The following is a 21,499-nucleotide window of genomic DNA, read 5'->3' as shown; positions in this document are numbered from 1 at the left end:
TTGCGCTCAGAACTGAAAAGAGCGATATGACGCTATAGACTGGTATACTAGAGACAATATGCGAAAATCTGCTTGAAGTTTCATCGGATTTCGCTGTGGTTTTAATTTCGCAACCGATCGAGCTTTTTAAAAAAAATGGCCTCATTATCACGATTCGCGTATTTATCACGTTTATCGCAAATAAATTACATGTATTTACCTGTTGGTACGGCTTTTGATTTTATCGTGTGTGTGTGTGTGTGTGTGTGTGTCAGAGAGAGAGAGAGAGAGAGAGAGAGAGAGAGAGAGAGAGTGCGTGTGGAAGAAAGAGAGAGAGAGAGCTGCTCTATCTCAGAGATCTCTTAACTTACCTGCAGGGACAACGACGTAACAGAGATCCATACCGAAGCTGATCTGCCTCCTGGTTTCATCACCTTCCTAAATTTCTTCACAAACGACAGCTTTGCTCACATCGACTTCACCAAGGATGTTCCTGTAGCTACTGTCAGCCTCTCCCCGGAGTGTCAAGGTTTGCCAAGGTAAGTTATCGCTGTCACTGTGTATCTGCTGTCCACAAAAGCAATGATTTTGCCCGTGAGCCTGTAAGACATGTGTTTATGTCTCAGCCGTGGGATTTTAAGCAGTATACCTTAAAATGTTTTGAATATCCATTTATACTTTTTTGTCTGCCTGGAGTGGCGAACATAATTTGGAATTGGCAGCAGGACGTGACCGGGGTGTGACGCAATATCTGATGGCGATCAGGAAGATTACTTACCTTTATTCTCCACACTGAAGCAGGCACCATCTATTGCTCTCATAGCAAGTGGCTACGTAATTAAGTTCACAATACAATTCACAAATCCACAGTGCAATCCAAATTGTAATTAAGTTCTAAGCCCAAGGTTGTCATATAAGATCTACACAATAACGCTTCGATTTTAACACAGATAGCGAGTAAGAGCGAGTGACCGTGGCGTCAGGTCTGTGCTCCCGTTATATCTTGTGGCCATAGAGGGAGCTGCAGGCAAGCCGGAGATAACGCCACGAACCTCCGGCGGCCGCGACGTGAAGCTAAGGCCGACCACCGCGCATGTGCGGCCGGGCTGAGTGACGGAAGGGCGCGTGTGATTCGGTTAGGTCCGCGGCCATAGCATATACCGGAACGGACACCGACACACAATAACAGCAAATCTGGAAATCACGCCTATGCTGATGCAAACATTTTCGTGTTGTGATCATGAACTTTTAGATGCATAGTTAAAACATACACTCTAAATGTACAATTCAGGATGATGGTAGCATTTCTGCACTCAGGCTTTGATATTTATTGAGACCTCCTAATAAACACACCACAACATTCGTCTTATGCATCCATTTCCAACAGCAATAAACACATCGATTGTAAGAAGTTGAAATTCAATTTTGGTTGTGAGAGCGGAAGTCCAGAAGTGTAAGTAAGGGGCTGCATTTAGAACTTTACTTACTATTCTGAGGACATAAGCTGAGTGCCGGCACGCAGATACCGTATCCTGCGTAATCGAGCCGACCTAAATCTGCTTTGTAATGCAAAGCACAACTGAGACCAACCTAGACTTTCAGAGCTGTGCCCTGTCGCGCAACTGATAGCCCCAACAGCATGAGAGACAACAGCAGCTGGAATTAATAAAAGTCATAGGCCTCCGGTGGTTCCAAACTCGGGATAATGACAGCTAAGGCAGATTGACGTTGCATTTTATTACAATAATCATAAACTGTGCCAGACTGTGCACTTGTTCGCGTTACATCAACACTCAGCCTTAGTGCTAGGAACGAAGGCATTCTGCACACGTACAACTGCACACCTGATCACTGTTAAACAGTTGAACTAGAACTGATCTAGAAATTGTCACAGATCTATGGTTCCGGTAAGATTACAGTGACTAGTACTTTACGATATTAGGGGGGGGGGGGGGGTCCCAGGAGGAACGGTCAGTATTTAGGGATGTGACAATAAACATCATCATCATCATCATCTTGGACAGTTTCCAGCCACTGGCCACTGGCTGGGTCTGTCGGGAACACAAGCCTCTCCATCGTGTTCTGTCTTTCCACCATTCCCCCTCTTCCACCTTCGTCCAGTTCTCTCCTCTTCTCGTCACACATTCCTTCACTCCCTTCACCCATCTATCTCTTGGTCTTCCTCTAGGCCTCTTCCCCTCCAGTTGCAGATCAAACATCCTCTTTGGAATTCTTCCCTCATCCATTCTCTTCATGTGTCCATACCACTGCAGTCTTGATTTTTCTATCCTGTCCTGTACTGGTTCCTCCTTTAGTCTTTCCCTCACATACACATTTCGCAATCTGTCTCGTCTTGTTACACTCAACCTGCTCCTCTGGAACTTCATTTCACTAGCCTGTATTTTACTTTTGTCGCTTTTGTGCATTACCCATGTCTCACTTCCGTATGCCAATATGGGGACAAAGTAGGTTCGGTATATAATTCCCTTGGATTTCTGTGGCACCTCCTTGCTCCAAATAAGCCCCCTAATGCATTTGTAGAACTGACTTGCTTTTCTGCACCTTTCATTTATTTCCATTGCGTTTCCCCCCTTACTTTCAATCATGCTTCCCAGGTATTTGAAGTTCTCTACCACTTGTAGTTTTTCCCCTCCACAAGTTATATCCACATTTGGCCTATTCTTCTTCCTTGTTGTGACAGTTATTTCACTTTTCTTTGCAGAGAAATCCATTCCATATTGTGCTGCCGTTGCCTCCCATGCATCTAACTGCTCTTGCACCTCCTTCTCGCAATTTCCCCATAACATCAGGTCATCGGCAAAAAGCACTGCTTTCATTTTATGATCTCCAATTGCATCTGATACTTGCTGTAGGATTTCATCCATAACAATAATAAACAATAAAGGCGAAAGTGCACTTCCCTGTCGCAGCCCATTTTCCAGCTTGAACCATGCAGTACGTTCCCTCCCCACTTTCACACAACTCTCACTTCCCTCATACATTTTTCTGACTTTTCGTGTTATCTATTCATCTATCCCTTTTGCGTTCAGCACATCCCAGCGCTTGTCCCTACAGATACTGTCATACGCCTTCTCAATATCTAAAAAGGCCATGATTAAGTCCTTCCCGTACTCATAGTGCCTTTCCTGCAGTTGCCTTACCACAAATATGAGGTCCGTTGTTGATCTTCCCGGTCTGAAACCGTACTGCTCCTCTTGCAGTCTACTTTCAATACTGCTTCTTATTCTCTTCTCCAGGATCTTTTCATAGATTTTTCCACAGTGGCATAGCAGGGTGATTCCTCTGTAGTTCTCACATCTCCTTTTATCCCCTTTCTTGAAGATCGGGACTATAATTCCTTTCTTCCAAACCTCAGGAATTCTGTTCTCCTTCCACACCACCCTCAGCACTCTGTATAGCCACTGGGTTCCTACTTCTCCTGCTGCTCGTATCATATCCACTGTTATTTCGTCCCAACCTGGTGCCTTGCCCCCTTTCATCCTATTTATGGCTTCTTCCACTTCATTCCAAGTTAGATCGTCAATTTCCCCACTATTATAATCGTCTGCTGCCTTAGGCTCTCCATCGCTGTTAGTTACCCGCTTGGCGGCATTCAACAGATCTTCAAAGTACTCCTTCCAAATCTTTTTGAGCTCATGCATTTCCTCCACAACTCTTCCATTATTATCCATGATCCTCAGGCACTCGCTTCTGTCGTTCCTCTTATTTCTTACCATGGTGTAAAGTACTTTTTTGTTCCCTTCACTGTCCTCTTCTAACATTCTTGTCCATTTTTCCATCCACTTCTTCTTCTCCGCCCTTACTATGGTCTGTGCCGCTTTCATGCTTTCCTTATATTTTACCCTAGCTTCCTCTGTTCGGGTCTGGAACCATTCTCTGAAGGCTTTGTTCTTTCGAAGTACTGCCTCTTTACATATGTTGTTCCACCATGGGGTTTCCTTACTTCTCCTCTTTGTGCTAGTTCTTCCGCACACAGTCTCAGCTGCCTCAGCTAGAGCCCTCTTAAAATCTCCCCATTCTTCTTCCACTGTTCTCTGATCTTCCTTTGGCAGCTTCTTCCTGATCAGTGTCTGGTACTGGGTCCTCCGTTCATCCTCTTTCAGCATCCATGTCTTCAACCTTTTCTCCTGTATATCTGTTGCCCTCCTATCTTTTTTCTCTCTCAGGGTGGCTACCAACAGCCGATGGTCACTGTCTAAGGCCTCAGATGGAATGACCTTAACATCTGTGAGGCTGCTCATCATCTGCCTATCCACTAGTACATAGTCTACTACTGACTGGGACCAGTCTCCACTGTACCAAGTTATTTTGTGGCTTCTTCTCTTCTTGTACCAGGAATTTGCGATCGCCAGCCCATTCCTCTTGCAGAATTCCAGCAACAATTTTCCTTCTCTATTTCGGTTCCCCCAGCCCTCTGGTCCCATTATCTCCTCGAATCCTTTCCTGTCTGTGCCAACATGTGCATTGAGGTCCCCTATTATAATCTGATTACCTCCATTTAGCTGCTTTTGCATGTCATCTACAAATTCCTCCTTCTCCTTTTTTGTACACCCCACCTGTGCGGCATATGCTTGGATGATTTCAATGCTTTTTCCTTTCACTCGTACTCTGGCTTTTATCATTCGATCATTGATACCTTCCACCTCCTCCTGCAGACCCTCTCTGACCACTGTTGCCACTCCATTTCTTCCGCTCTCATTCCCTATCCAGTACAGTTTACATCCACCGTAGAACGTACGTACAAAATTATATCAGTGTACAACACATAGTACAGGAGATATGACGTCATAAGCACTGAGATGCGCGAGAAAGTGCCGCATCGTGCATTAGGGTGAAATTTATTATTTGTTAATTACTCACTGTTATTCGCAAATCATTTCACAGACAGTATCCACATATGCCACTGAATATATGTACCAAACTATATCGCTGTACGAATCGTAGTTCAGGAAATTTTACGTCACAAACTTTGAGCTGCTTGAAAACGAAACTGCAGGGCGAAATTAGCTGGAGATACAGGTGAAATACGTGTTCGGATATGATAAATACATTATATTTGCTATGTTAAATACATTATATGTGACATGTGCGTACACGGGAAAAGCCATGGGCAAAAGCTCCTCGGCCGGCCGCGGTGGTCTAGCGGTTCTAGGCGCTCAGTCCGGAGCCGCGCGACTGCTACGGTCGCAGGTTCGAATCCTGCCTCGGGCATGGATGTGTGTGATGTCCTTAGGTTAGTTAGGTTTAAGTAGTTCTAAGTTCTAGGGGACTTATGACCTCAGCAGTTGAGTCCCATAGTGCTCAGAGCCATTTGAACCAAAAGCTCCTCAAACCCGGCATCGATTTCAGCCAAACACACATATTGCTAACCGTCTGGGAAAAAATACTGTAGGACTAAAAGCCAGCGACATGCTATTACGATGGGAGTGATGATGTGGACTTAGAAAGGGATGGAGGAGATGGACAGAGAAACAAAAGAAGTGGAGACGGAGAGACGGAGGGGTGGAACCGATAGACAGTGAGAGGGGAGTGGGAGATTACGGGAAGCGGACGAGATAGAGAAAAAGAGGGGGTGGGTAAGAAGAGAGAGGCAGGGAAAGGAAAGAGGAGGAGATGGACTGAGAGAGGAGTTACTGGAGATACACAGAGAATGGAGATGGAGGAGCTGGACAGAGAGAATGGAGAGAAGGTGACGAACAGAGGCAGGGACAGAGGAGACTGACAGAGAGAGAGGGTGGAGGAGATGACTAATACAAGTGAAATAAGCACGTCGTGGAGTTCAAATGGCTCTGAGCACTATGGGACTTAACTTCTGAGGTCATCAGTCCACTAGAACTTAGAACTACTTAAACCTAACTAACCTAAAGACATCACACACATCCATGCCCAAGGCAGAATTCGAACCTGCGACCGTAGCGCGTAGCGGAGTACTCAGTCACTTGTGAAATAAGAGTCGGTCGGTATAGAGTGGTCCTCAGAGCCTGACAGAGAAGTTCGGTTAAAAAGGAACGAAATATTCTGTTTAAGTAGCCAGCTGACGAAGAGGTTACTAGCGACGGAACACTTATACACTGAGGTGGCTCAGGTCATGGGACACCTCTCAAGAACGTGTCGGACAAGCGTTTTCCCGGTATAGTGCCATGGCTTCCACAAGTCGTTGGAAGTCCTTTGCATATACACTGAGCAATGCTACGTTTGCAGCCGTGCTAATTGCGGAAGTGTTTACGGTGCAGGATTTTGTGCAAGAACTAACCTCTCGATTATGTCCCTTGATTTCGATGGGATTCATGTTGGACGATCTGAGCTGCCAAACCATTCACCTGAACTGTCCAGAATGTTCTTCAAATCAACAACGAACAATTATGGCCCAGTGACATGGAGCATCGGTTTCTGGCAAGATGACGTTCATGGATGGCTGCAAATGGTCTCCAAGCCGAACATTCAGAGGACTCAGTCTGTTCCATATAAACACAGCCCTCACACACCATCATGGAGCCACCAGCGGTGTCCACAGTGCCTTGTTGACAACTGGGATCCACGGCCGCGTGGGATCTGCGCCACACTTGAACGCTGCTACCAGCTCTTATCAACTGAAATCGGAACTTATCTGACCTGGCCACGCTTTTATAGTTGTCTAGGTTCCAACCGATATTGCCGCGAGCCTAGGAGAGGCGCAACAGGCGATGTTGTGCTGTTAGAAACGGCAATCACGTCTGTCGCCTGCTGCCCTATCCTATTAAACGAGATTTGCGCCCCCTGTCCTAACGGATATGTTCGTCGTACGTCAAACAGTGACATCTGCGATTATTTCACGCAGGGTGCTGTGTCTGTTTGCACTGACAACTCAGCGCAAACGCCGCTGCTCTCGGTCGTTATGTGAAGGCCGTCGTCGACTGCATTGTCCGTGTTGAGAGGTAATGGCTGGAGGTTGGTATTCTCAGCACACTCTTCACACTATGAATCACGGAATATTGAATTCTCGGACGAGTTCTGAAATGGAATGTTTCATGCCCCTAATCCTAAGTATCACTCCATGTTTAAAGTCTGTTAATTCCCATCGTGCGGCTATATCAAGTCGGAAGCATTTTCGCATGATAACATGAGCACAAATGACAGCTCCCGCCATTTATATATGTGCATATGGCTGTCTCATGACTTTTATCATCTTAGTTTATACCTTCTTGATCTCTTCACATGCTCCAGAGTGCTACTACGTATATGCGCTTACGATCCATAACGTTTTTACTATGCCGGGTTGTATCATCGCGGGCAGATGATGCGGTAAGAAAAATATATAAGCGGTTCATATACGAATGAAGAATAATTCCAGTGACGAAACGCGCCGTGAATGGGGAAACTCACTGATATAAACGATTCTGATAATGGGCAGATTCTTATGGCCCGGCGCCCGGGGTGAACATATCAGAAACAGCGAAGTTTCGAGAGCATCTGTTGGAAAGTGGTTGAAATCGCTTCATCATAGAACATACAATAGAATGCGATGCAGGACATTCACCTAGGTTCCAATGGGACCTGTGGTAGTACCTAAAGGTACTGTGCCGGCTGTGGATTTCATCAGCATTATTGCAGACCAGCCGCATTCCTCGATGCTTGATGTCTTCACCGATGGCAGTAGTACCTTTAGCAGCATAGCTATTCTTGTCACAACTCCAGAATCCTGCTACAATAGTTTCAGGAACATGATACTGAAGACACGCTGATATCTTGGTCTCCAGTCGCCCGATATGAAATGCGACACATCTATTGCGCTATCAGACGGCAGATCCGCGCCCGTAAACCACAGGGCCATAAGTTACGGGCCTTGCGTGGCGTGCGTGATGATTCCACATACCTCCGGAAATCTTCCAAGGACTTATCGTATGCATAATGAAGGGCAATTCCTTGGCAACATAGTGGACGCCCTGCATATTATCTTGACTAGTGATACAAATTTGTTGAAATTTGTCGTGGATGTTGAATCACTCAAGGCGGTTTGTTGTACAGCAAGTGTGTTAACAGCTGATCTTCTTCTATCAGATTATTGTTTGTTGGTATGTTTAACGAACGCACTCTACAGAAGGAAAGCATATGCTACGAGGAAATTGGTTGCTGACATTTTGAGTGCTAATTTGATCGATTAGGAAGGGAGCATTCATCAATACTAGCTGCAAAATACGCTGGCTTTGTCGGCAATATTTCTGAACATATTTCGTGAAGGGAAGCTGACATTAAAACGCAACAAGTAATGGTGCACCGTTTCTATTTTAGACTATCATGTAGTTATAATTAAACGCTTCCAACTTTTCACGTTATAACACAGGAACTAATTACCGGCAGAGTACCATCCTTGGTAGCATTAAAGTCCAGAGCGTGGGGTGCATGATTTCCATGCGTCACAGCGCCACAGTCCATATCCAACTGTGGACACCAGGTCCCATGATCAGTCATCGTGATTAATAGTCTCAGACACCTGACCACTCGTAGTGCACTTGTTGATGTGTCAACATGAGCTTGGTCAAAAGGAGCAGGGCATTATTGGTGAAGCTTTATTATCAAAACCAGTAATTCTGCAGCTGCACTTCGAAAATATAGCCGTCTGAAAAGAATACGGAAGGGTCCTCTTTCTCCACCTGTTGTGTGGAGCATTATGAAGAAGTTCGAATCAACTGGAAAACTGGGCGTCGCTCCGGCAAGAGGCCGACGACTCACCACAGGTGAGTGATGAAATCGCTGTTGCTATAGCAGACAACGCTGCGCGCAATTTCCGATCGTCAGGCAGTGCGAGTGCCCTCTCAGATGGTATTAGTACAAGACCCATATCGTACAGCAGCTTGCACCACAGTACGAGCAACGACGTGTTGATTTCGCTCTCCACTTTCTCGTAAGAATTGAAATTGACGGATGGACTTGGACCGTCCTATGGACTGACGAAGCTCATTTTTCTCTGACAGGTGAGGAGAACACACAGAACTGCCGAGTATGGGGATCTTAACCTCCAGTCACTGTGCATGAAGTTCCTCTGTATGGCGAATGTGTCACCGTATGGTGTGGCTTCACGGCCCATTCCTTTTTGAACAGGTTGGCGCCCAAGGACCAGCGTTACTGCGATATGCTACGTCAGCACGTCATGCCATCCTACAGGAGACAGACGCATTGAACTCAACAGTTTTCATGCAAGATGGGGCGCCACCACACATCGCTCGTGAAGTTCACTTGCTGCTTCTCCGAAACACATTTGGAAACGTTCGAATTATCAGCCGATCGTTTCCAAATGCTTGGCCGGCACCATCACCTGATCTCACTCCCTCTCCCTGTGATTTCTGGTTGTGGGGGCTACCTAAAGGACAGGGTTTACTAGGGGATCATTCAAACATGTGCTGATCAGAAGCGCAGCATGTCAAGAGAGGTAGCCAGCATACCTACGGTCATGCTTCGTTCTGCTGTGCAAAATGCAGTCCTGGGCTTTCAGACTCTTCTGGGCACCGATGGGTGACATATTGAGCCCTTTTTGTAGTAGTAATGGTACCGGTATGTAATTGTATGGTGTACCGTAACACCACATTAAAATTGTTTCAATTGAATTGATTCTGCAATATTTCTCTTCCCCATGTCCTTCACATTAATGCTTCCAAGTTTAGCATTCGTACGGGAATTAGTTTCCGTGTTATAACGTGTTAAATAGGGAAAGTTTAATTACAACCACCCGGTACTTCAGACAGCTGTCGCTAGATGGTTCAAATGGCTCTGAGCACTATGGGACTCAACTGCTGAGGTCATTAGTCCCCTAGAACTTAGAACTAGTTAAACCTAACTAACCTAAGGACATCACACACATCCATGCCCGAGGCAGGATTCGAACCTGCTACCGTAGCGGTCTCGCGGTTCCAGACGGCAGCGCCAGAACCGCGCGGCCACTTCGGCCGGCTGTCGCTAGAAAAGCATAGAAATATGTAATATGCAGTAGATGCCCATCCTTCGTAAACGAGCGAACTGCCAAAATGTGTGGTTCTGCTGTACACCATTGCTTTTAGAATCATCTGAACTGTGCTCTTAACGGACATTTTGGACATAAGTTCAATAATATGAGACAAGTGTTTAAACTAAATCTCAGACATTAATCATTGCTCTTGTTAACAGCATACAACACTGTGCTTGGTTTAATGAAAACAAGTCAGTAAGAAGAAGTGGGTGTAATGTTATCCCATTTATCATAGCCTACTAGTGTAATCACTATCCTAGCTCATACATTTTACGGTTTTGCTCGAATAGCGCCATTAAGTGTTTTACAGATATCTCCGATGCTGTGCACAACAGGAAGGACCTGCGGGCGGAGTGCGTGGACAAGGTCTTGTTTCTGAAGGAAATTAAACGAGGAACGTTTAAACTAGATTTCAACGGTGACCATTTCTGGAGCTTCCTGAAGAGACGCTTTGTCGAAAACCTCGGCGCCGAGTTGACGCAGCTGTCGATAACCAAATCCGATCGGCTGTCCCTCGTCCCGCTGCAGTTCATCACGCGGGTGCTGTCCCCCGATCTGCGCATGAAGGAGCTGACGGCCGCCAAGATGCCTCTGGGCGAGGTACGCGAGCCGCTGATCGCCATGCCAACGCTGCAAGTGCTCCGGCTGCCCGGGGACGGCATCACTAAACTCGGTGCAGGTAAGGCTCAGGTCTCGTCGCCCGCACAGTAAATCATACCTGCTTACAGTGTCTGTGTCTTCGTAATTCAATGTCCTACAGACATATGTGCGTGTTTCGAGAAAGAGACAAAGTTCTGACCGTTACAGCTGTGGTAAATATCACGAAATGGATCTGCATTCCTGATCAAGTATTGGCCTCAGATGTTTGCGACGCATGAAAATTTGTGCCTGACCGGGACTCGAACCCGGATATGCCGCTCATCGCGAGTGGACGCCTATCCGAGTACGCCTCCAGGACAGCTCCAAATTGCCACATCTCACAGAGTCCACAACCCGTATAATCCCACAGTTCGTGATGCCTGTACAAGGAGAGACAAACGTTTTTACCGTCATTTTAGGCCGTCGAGGCCTGGATACATTGTGGATAGTTACAATGTCTACGTTTATCAGCATCTGTATCTCCAGATTACAATGTCCTTTAGACATCGGTGCATGTCTGAGGGAAGAGACACTGTTCTAGATTCTGTGACAAATGGAAGTGTGGATGGGTCCTGGAGCGCACTCGAACAGCCCAAGTCGTTAAGGTGATCGCTCGCGATAAGCGGGAGCTCCGGGTTCGAGTAGCAGCCTTACACAAATTTTCGTATGTCACCAACAGCTGACGTCAATCGAGATTTACGAAATGCGAATACATTTCGAAAACCCTACAGTAAACTCTTAGCAAATCCTTGTAGCGAGGTAACGGCGGAGTAAACTGCTGCATGGCATTTGCTTACAATGGTCACATCAAAGGAGCGAGGCTATCAGTCAACTTCTGTAGCCGGGAGTTTTGAAAGATATGACTCAGTGTGCCTGTAGCCTACATATTGTAGGTTCACATGACTAATGTTTTCCTTGAGGAGTGATAACCTAACTGTTAATGTATTTACATATTACTTTGAGCCAGCGCCGTCTCCGACATATAGTGTACATCTAAATTCTCTTTATAGACTTCCCTTTGCAGAATTTGAGAACGGTTTACACCAAAACAAGGAAAATAAGTCTAGTAAACATGAGCTCTAAAATGCATACCGTAAGTGCTAAGAGGACTTCTTCTTCTCCACTGGAAAACTCATTCTACTGTTGAATAAGTGCTCATAGCTGTTAAGCCCTTTCTACTGAACATATTTTCCTGTTGTGGTCTATACTACCTCCTTCCAAAATATGGAAAGTGAAGAGCTTGCAGTAGACGAAATGTGTTTTACAATATAGAAGATGAACATTTGCTCATAGTCTTAAGGTGGGCAGTTTAGAGTCCATGTTTACTAGACGTTTTTATCTTGCTTTCCTCGAAGTCCGTAAAGAGAATTTAGTACTTTTTGGTACTTGCTTTACATTATAACTTAAGTGTATTTTGTCCCCAAAGATCGCTCTAAAACAAAAATAATGTGCATAAAAAACGTAAGGCGTAAATTATATCAGCACTGTGAAGAGACATAACAACTTGCTACTCATTTGCACATCATTGCCGTCAAGGGTAATATTGTTGTGTTACACGTAATATGCATAATCAATTATTAAATAATAAATAATAAATACCCAAAATAAAGATTATAGATCTCGAAAAGAATGAAGAAAAAACTTAATGAAGAAATAGAAAACAAATACACGGCCTAAGTAATATGTATTTCAATACGACGTATAGGTGTTTATGTTTTCGAGTATGACTGTCATAAGTACTCTCAATTAAATATGCTACACAACTTGCATAATTGTAGGGATTGCACTGTAAATATAGATGTACGTAGTCCGCATGTACTGTCCTTGTTTGAACTTATAAACATTAATCAGTGGCATTCTGAAAAATTTGTAGTGTGCATCCACACAAAATGTTGGAACCAGACTGTATGTAATGAAAAGCGATTAACAGTGCCTGGTACATTTTATTTTTGACGCTGTAACACAGTTTATTATTTGACAATATATCACACTCTACAACTACATCGTACTTAAGTATTTAGTCATATGTGTAACACCGTCAGTCCTATTACTTTAATTGTATCTTTATTTTCAGAGACTTCCGATAGATTTTTTGCTGTTTGACGTCGTAAGATTAATATCGACATGCAAATTGTTATAAATGTCTTATGTGAGTACGTGAAATCTTATTATGCGACTTTTCGTTGATGTACATCCCAGATAGCGCTATAGTGGCGCATATCGGGGATGCCCTCCGACGTGCTGTCCACCCCTGCGTACTCTTACGTCTTTATGAACAACTCTGCTGGATTCAGGGTGTTAATTCCCTCCGGCACTACTTCAAACGTTAGTCGAATCCACGTCGTGTTGCGATATTTCTGCATGTTCGCGGGGGCCCTACAGGATATGAGCCAGGTTTACCAGAGTATTTCAATGAGTTTAATTTTGTTTTTATCTGCTGTGGATAGTGGGTCCAATCTACGCGTACATCTGTGTTACAGATATTTTAAAAACATAAATGAGGCCGTGAGCATATTTTCTTATTATGTACGCAGCGGCACTGCAGTTTGTGCCCGAGCTGAAAGAATTGGACCTGTCTGCCAACGAGCTGGAAGAGCTGCCGCAGTCGCTACCTGGAGGTCTAGAGATCCTCAACGTCGCCTACAACAGACTGTCCGCTCTCACCGCGCTTTCCGCCTCCCTCCTCAACCTCAACGTTTCCAACAACAACATCGCGGTGAGTACTCACGCACTTACGGATTTTCTTATTCTGTCGTCCCGCTGATCTCTGTGGCAAAACGATAACGCTTTAGTTTAAATATTTAAAAAGTTTCGATCTGTACGCTATTCACTGGAACACTAGTGCTCATCAGGAGTAAAGTTATACCCTGTAAATAACGCAGACGTAGGACTCGTGCTGTACACTAGATCGAAGTAGTTGCTACTTAATAGCTATCACTTGGAAAGACAAATTGACGACAGTGGCCTGTAAATAGAAGTTCTCGTATGTAGTGTTTTGTATTTGTATTAGTCTAGTCAAAGGATGTAATAATTTACTAAACATAGGCCACCATTCCATAACTTGTGAATTACTCTTATGATGGTACCAATAATGAAACAAAAGAAGACTGCAAGTTGAAGAACTGTTAACTGTAAGGAACACAATGAACCATTTGAAGAAAGAATAACAGAAGACAGTTGCATTTATACACACATCCGATTTATCAGTTTAGCCATAGGACATTATGGAAGGATTTTATGACTGGAGGTACAATTGTGCTGCCCTAATCCAGTGAGTTGCATCAAGTGCAATTTTTTTTAGAATACCATCTTCGCATACAGAGGAATGGCGGCATGCAGCAAATATGGAAATTCTGTACATGTACTTCGAATGTAATGTGCTTTGCTCGTTTGTTGTGTTAATGTTCTGGTAAAAACTCACTGCAGAATTTTAAGAATAGGAAAGCTGTTCCGATTTTGGATGAGATTTCTCTATAAGCAGGGGCAGGGAACAAATGCGTGACGTCATCATGCCAAAAACGCTCTCCTAATCCAGACCTTAATTGTAAGGAAACCCTCCTCCACCAAACCTCCCTCTTTTGGCCTTCTCTTTCCCTCCCCTCCTGCCTCCTCAGCACCATACCTCCTTCCTTCATCTATTTCTGAAGGCCAAACAGAGAGCTTCCAACCAACTGTGTTACTCACCCAATGACAGCTCAATATTATATTGGCATATCAATTGATCCAGTCACATTTCCCAGCTCCTACTTGAGTCACGCTGGGTTTGATGTAAAACACAGCAATGGCCTTACATACATTAGAACGGTGGACTGTATCTAGGAGCATTTGTGAAGATTTTTTTTTTTGTTGGAGATATGTTTTGTGTCGGTTTCTATGTTTATCGATTGTAAAATCATGCCAAGGGAGACACTGCGAGATTTTTTCACTTGGTCAGGTTTTAGAGCGTTGAGATTCTCTCCTGACCTATGTTGCAAAGAGCACCACTTGATCCTCCATCAGTGTGAACTAGTAACATCGTATCAAACCAATAATATGTTCCATCAAGGCCTGAACAACCTGTCGTGACGTCGAAATACAGCCAACTGGATGTACAGCATACTGTTTCCCTGCTAATCACATATCTTAGCGACGTCCTCTCCGGGTCTGCGATATGTGGTAGACAGATACAGTCTGGAAAGTGGTCACTGGCACTCTGGTCATCAGCAGCTTCCCCGTATCTGAGAGAGGTGATGTTCAGGGATCTTTGACCTAGCGAATGAAGTGACTTACAAAACACTTTTAAGATCGGTTACTGAGTATTACAAAGCTGTCTGGGATTCTTATCAAGTTAGATTAACGGAAGAGATGGAGAATATGCAACAGAAAGTATCACATTGGGTCACGGGATCGTTTCACAAGCATGGTGGTGCTACTTAAGATTCTCAACAAACTCCAGGAGCAAACGCTAGAAGAAAAGCATTGTGTACTGTGATGGGGGCTGTAAAAGTGAAGAGGTGTTGGGCAAGTTATTTTATCCTCCCACATACGTCTCCCAAAATGATGACTAGACAATTAGGAAAATTATGGTTCATATGGACCGTTATCGACAGTCATTCTTCTCATGTACCATTCACGAATTGTATAGGGGAGGGGAGAAGTGGCAGTGATGTTATAAGTGCCCTCCATTACACACCGTTCGTTGACATCCTGAGCATAGCTGTAGCATGACCCTGTAAGAAACCTAAGACACATGGGGCTCACAATGCTGAGGATACACACTGAAAAGGTAGTGAGCTAGGTTAGTGAGTGGTAAGGTGCTGCATAAAATAAATCGATACAGTTTCAATCATTTTATTTGACAATAAGATCAAATATTAAAAACAGGAAAATGTTTTACCTCTCTTAATATTCCAGGCGGACACTTTAGAAAAGCAGTTTACACCCTATTAACTATTCCCCTCTAGTAAACGCTCAGAATAAAGAGGGCACAGTCAGTAAAATATGAAAAACAGTTCAAACTATTAGCCGCATTAAAAGGCAGCAGAATGTAGAAACGCGGTAATTAAGCGCCTTCACGAAGAGCGGTGTCTTTAAATATAATTTTAAAACAGTTACAATTAGTAGCTGGGCTTACTCGGCAACCAAAGGAAGCAAAAATATAAAAGAATAGCATTTGATAGTTACTTTTGGAAAAATTTGGATATTTGTGGTAAGGTCTTACGGGACCAAACTGCTGAGTCATCGGTCCCTAAACTTACACACTGCTTAATCTAACTTAAACTGTCTTACGCTAAGGAAAACATACACACCCAGACCCAAGGGAGGACTCGAACCTCCGACGGGGGAAGCCACACGGACCGTGACAAGGCACCCAAGACCGCGCGGCAACGCCGCGTGGCTGTCCGGAGATTGTCTGAACTGAAGTTTACAGGTGATCGAATTCCGAGTCGTGGTGTAACTCACAAATTAATGAACAAATTTCGTGAAATGGAAAGTGTTCATGACAAGACGAGTAAAGGACGTCGTACAGTGTTCACAGAATCTCATCTCAATGACACTGTATACCGCCAGCAAAATTCCCTAAAACTTCTCTCAGACGTCTTTCACAGCAAACGCAACTTCCTTGCACCTCTCTCATAACAAGAAGTGGAAGAACTTAAAGCTGATGATCCGGTGCACATGTGTAGGATCTGCGAATGAGTTTTGAAACAAGTGCATGACGGTGAAATGAATCCTTACCTCATACCGTTTTCAGACGAGGCTTGGTTCCATTTACGCGGCGGGTATGTTTATTCCCAAAACTGTCGACAATGGAGAGACGCTAGACCTATTCAGCTTCGTGAGGAACCCCTTCATGATCAGAAAATAGAAGTGTGGTGCGCAGTGAATGGTGACAGAATAATAGGCCCAAAGTTTTTAAATTACATTGTTAATAGAGAAAGATATGTGCGGAACATTTTACAACAGTTTTTTGATGAACTAATTGAAATAGAACGAAGCTTCGCGTTTCTTCAACAGGGTTTGGTAGAGGCTCATACCGTGATGTGTTCCATGACAGAGACATTAAAACAATATCCGTCCCACTCGAAGCCCCAGTTTAACCCCGTGCGATTTCTGCTTGTGAGGAGCAGTAAAGGATAAACTGCAACAACAAATCCGTATACCTTACAGGAAATCATGGACAGTATCCGCGAGTTAGTTAATTTCCCAAAGAGAATTACATCGTGACATGAATAATTTCCTGAGTAGATTATAAATGCGTGGACAACAATAATGGCCAGTTCTAGCATCTCTTTGCATGACGTGCATGAGTACAAAATTTATTTGCATGTATTTTTAATTTAGTTCTGTGGTACTAGACGGGCGACACATCATCTGATTTACCGGGCACCGTAGTGCCTGCTGCCCACCAGCTAGTGCGTCGTGCATGCGGTCATCAGACAAATGGAACATCCTGCACAATATGAACACAAATATATTACATACGGACAATGTCCGCTCGCCTCCCACTGCATGCATACTCAAAAGGCAACCCTGTGCTAAATGTAAAGCAAAACTTCATAAAAATTTAACGGTAAGTAACACACATGCTTATTACAAGAACAGAGATTAATCACTGTGCCCCCCACAGGTCGGAACCGCACAGTATTACAGAGCAAATGTGTCTCGATAACCAGGATGGTGGAACAGTACGGTAGAACACAGGAATTTTCCAAGATTCCTATCTCCAGAGGCCGACGGCTGTAAATCAAATGTTGATCGTAGTTTCCACGCTGTTCCTGGAGGAAATTTAAACCGCCACAAGGCCCTTGTCCGCCATCCAAGGGAGCGTATTCCGAGCTTCAGACTCCACACGCGACTTGCCGCTGCCAAAGTAGGAAGCGAACAGCCACCTCCAGCAGCGTAGCCCCGATTAATGGTGAATGGTGATACTCCGAGCGGACTCAGCTGCGGAAGTCAGTCCCTTAGATGTTACACGGAGCCGTCAGCAAAATGTCACACGCAAGACACAGTACTGCAGTGAACGCTCAACCAACCTCCTTGTCGTAGTTCATGTGCCTCCCTCTATCTTTGTACAGCACTACGTAGCTGACCCCAAGCAGCACGCCCGAGTTACGAAGCAAGGGGCCAAAGACGTCAAGCTAGGGCAGCAGGTATCGATAAAGGGTCTCGCACAGCTTACAAATCATAAAGGTCTCAACAGCACCTGGATGAAACAGAGCCGACCAGTGTGGCCGAGCGGTTCTAGGCGCTACAGTCTGGAACCGAGCGACCGCAGCGGTCGCAGGTTCGAATCCTCCCTCGAGCATGGATGTGTGTGATGTCCTTAGATTAGTTAGGTTTAAGTAGGTCTAAGTTCTAGGGGACTGATGACCTCAGATGTTAAGTCCCATAGTGCTCAGAGCCATTTTAACCATTTATGAAACAGAAAATATACGTAGCACTTGTAGTTAAGGCCTGCCACTAGGAGAAATGGCTGAAATAGTTATTTTATGAGGTTTGGAAGAAGCCGGTAGCTAATCCGTTTTGCAGCAGGACGTAGCTGTTCGAACTGTTGAACGAAAGTTTCGAAAGAAATTACTGGGGAGTTTGTGACTACGGAGATAGCAAAGTAGTAGAACGTGTCATTCATAAACACATCTAACTTACTTTAGGCGCTATCCCATCACAGCAGTGGAAACAATTTCTCTTAGCGCTGCAATATCAGGATTAAAAGTATTCCAGGAAACAGAAACATGAGCGTTCAAATGGTTCACATGGCTCTGAGCACTATGGGACTTAACGTCTCAGGTCATCAGTCCCCTAGAACTTAGAACTACTTAAACCTAACTAACCTAAGGACATCACACACATCCATGCCCGAGGCAGGATTCGAACCTGCGACCGTAGCGGTCGCGCGGTTCCAAACTGTAGTGCCTAGAACCGCTCCGCCACATAGGCTTATGGCCTGAACACATTACATACTGTAGTATGAGTGACAGCACTCGTCGTATGCGACGAATTCTTAACATGTTAACAATGGCCACTTTTTTATGAGGCCTATTTATTTTCCTAGGTCCAACTAGTCACAAAATTAAAACCACAGTAAAAAATCCTCTGAACATTTTCGCATGTGAGACATGTGAGACATGTGCAAAGTGTCTCTAGTATCTCCACTGATTGCTTCAAATCCCACTTTTCAGTTCTGAGTGCGCAGTGAGCATGTAAATATGTCTAGAACAATAGAGAGTTCCGCCAAACGTGTAGAGCGTGCAGTCATTCGATTTCTTCATGCTGAGGGGTTCCGCCTCATTTTATGGAGCCCACATAACATAACTAACATAACGCGTGGCATCAAAGTGCGGCAATGGTGCAGGAACTCTGAATCGGAACGCACAGACGCTTATGAAGCGGATGGACAGGGAAGGAACCAGTTTTGTTGGAAGTGATCGGCCAGACACATGTTCTTGCACTTCTGTTTTATCAGTTATTCTGTTATTGTATCGATGTTCCAAAGTTTTTAAACAGTTATCACTTATCAGTTTTAATTGTTTAAGTCTTATTGTGAATGCTTAGGTGAGAGAAAAATGGAGGAGAGCGATTACGACATTAACTGATTTTATATTTTACGCTTTCTTTTTAAAAAAAATTATGCTTTTAAGCCATAGTCATCTTAAACCTTAGCAATGGCATTAGTAATGTTGTCACTTACCACCCTAAAGCTACAAAATTTCTCTCACATGTATACACCTACATCATCTCAGAGGTAATTTGTTCCAGCTTACTTAAAACTATCCTGAATATCAGAGGAAATAATAAATTTTGTTCACTCATTACACTTTATATGAAGCAAAAAATTTAAAAGTCCAGTAGGGACATATACCACATATTGGCCACAGAGTGAATTATCATCTTGGGTATTAATAACCGCTTCAACTATATTTAGTCCTTTATTACTGAACCACAACCGATTTCGTGGCACTAAAAGCCACATCTTCAGGTGAAAATATGATTAAAACATTACAGCGGCAACTCTCGGAATCTTTTTGCCCAACATTCGTTGTCCGTCAAAACAAAACACCGCTAAAAGACGGTATGTCATAAATTAAAGCTCTCAGACTCCAATGTGGTCTTTTAGCGCTGTTTTCTTTTGGCGGACAACGAATTTTGGGTAAAAATATTCCGAGCTTTTCTGCTCTAATGTCTTAAGCATATTTTCACCTGAAGGTGTGGCTTTTAGTGCCACGAAACCGGTTGTGATCCACTAATAAAGGACTAAATACACCTGAAGCGGTTATTAATATCCAAAATGAATACTCATAGCTGTGGTTGCCCCACCTACATGGTTGTCTGCAGAGTGAATTACGTTTAGCTTAGAAATGCGTCGTAATGTCCATCGCAACATTTTATCTTTCTTTTGCTGTTCTCAGAGGGTACACCGCTCCCTCTATGGTAACAGGTCGCCCCCTTCACTCTCCGTTTCAGACCTGGGTGGAGCCACTGACTGGACTGCCCACTGTGGCCAACACTCCTTTCCTTACCTCCTGCGGAGAAACACCGACTTGCTGCGTCCACTTCCGCGCCTGGCTAGTAACATCTACACCTATATTTATGATTAGCAAGCCAACTTATGGTGTGTGGCGGAGGGTACTTCGTATATCATTTCCCACTTCTCCGTTTCAGTCACGAATGGTCTCTGGGAAGAACGATCTTTGGTAAGTCTACGTCTGAGACTGAATGTTCATAATTTTACTTTCATGATCTTTTTGAGGGATTTATGTAGGAGGAGGAAACATGTAGGTTGACTCTTCTAAAAATGAAATGTCCGTTCTCGAAATTTTAGCAATAAACCCCACTGTGTTATGCAATGCATCTGGCAGTGGAATTAGATGAGGATTTTTGTGATGCAACAGCGCTTATTAAATGATGATCTGATGAAACGTTCTGTTCTATTTTGGATTTTATCAGTTTCATCAGTCAGTCCAATCTAGTACGGATCCGAGTCTGATGAGTAATATCCAGCCATTGACTGAATGAAGGTTTTGTTAACTACGTCTTTCGTGGATGGACTACACTTCCTAAGGATTTTCCCAATAAATCTGCCTGGATTCTATCTTAATTGTGATTATTTTTATGTGACCATTTGACTTGAAGTTGCTCCGTGAACGTACCCCTGGACGTTTAAAGTATATGACTGATTCCAGTGGTTGTTCTGCAATCGCGTAATCATACAATAAGAGGCCTCTTTTCCTTTACAGCCGCAGTATACCAAGAAGGAGTTGTGCGACATAAACCAAAATTGGTAATCGTGATTCTATATCCGCAAGATGATATCTAGTCAGATTTCAGCAGTCGCATCATAAGAGCTTCACTAGAAGTGTCACTATCAGGATGCAAATCAGTCATGCTTTAAATACACGCTGTAATGGTCGTGAGCGTTAGTTACCGTTGGACGCACTGAGTTGTAACCTCCACCTTCCTAATTAGCCTACTGGATTGCGATATTATTGACCGTGATGACGTATGCCTAATGAAATTTTACAGTGAGTAAGGCTGTTGGTTGGAGGAAAGTATACAACAGACTCTTCTGAAGGAAGAATCTATTGTAAACCTAATCTAAACACTGATAATAATTTAGGAATCGGTGGAATATAGTGCAATCTGTAACGAACCACACAGACGAAAAGTGACCACTTAATATTTTTAATGCAAAAAATATAGATCGTCATCATCATCATTTAAGACTGATTATGCCTTTCAGCGTTCAGTCTGGAGCATACTCCCGTTTAAAAAATTCCTCCATGATCCCCTATTCAGTGCTAACATTGGTGCCTCTTCTGATGTTAAGCCTATTACTTCAAAATCATTCTTAACCGAATCCAGGTACCTTCTCCTTCGTCTGCCCCGACTCCTCCTACCCTC

The 21,499-nt window shown here is 43.9% G+C and overlaps 1 protein-coding gene across 3 annotated transcripts in view; it reads left to right on the top strand.

The window, feature by feature from the left end:
• Positions 1–21,499, top strand: part of LOC126259205 (toll-like receptor 2) — a 122,902-nt gene that overhangs the window by 32,739 nt on the left and 68,664 nt on the right. For 2 of the 3 annotated variants that reach the window (XM_049955809.1, XM_049955800.1), the window contains exons 3-5: positions 357–518; positions 10,315–10,658; positions 13,153–13,334. In XM_049955809.1, the coding sequence (XP_049811766.1) occupies positions 357–518; positions 10,315–10,658; positions 13,153–13,334 (688 nt within the window). Of the gene's footprint in view, positions 1–356; positions 519–10,289; positions 10,659–13,152; positions 13,335–21,499 lie in introns of those variants that run through there. The other variant, XM_049955817.1, reaches the window with a different exon arrangement.

This window comes from Schistocerca nitens, chromosome 1, assembly GCF_023898315.1.
Source record: "Schistocerca nitens isolate TAMUIC-IGC-003100 chromosome 1, iqSchNite1.1, whole genome shotgun sequence".
NCBI classification, from domain to species: Eukaryota; Metazoa; Arthropoda; class Insecta; order Orthoptera; family Acrididae; genus Schistocerca; species Schistocerca nitens.
The sequence above is the reverse complement of the archived record's forward strand: the minus strand, read 5'-3'. Positions and strand labels throughout refer to the sequence as shown.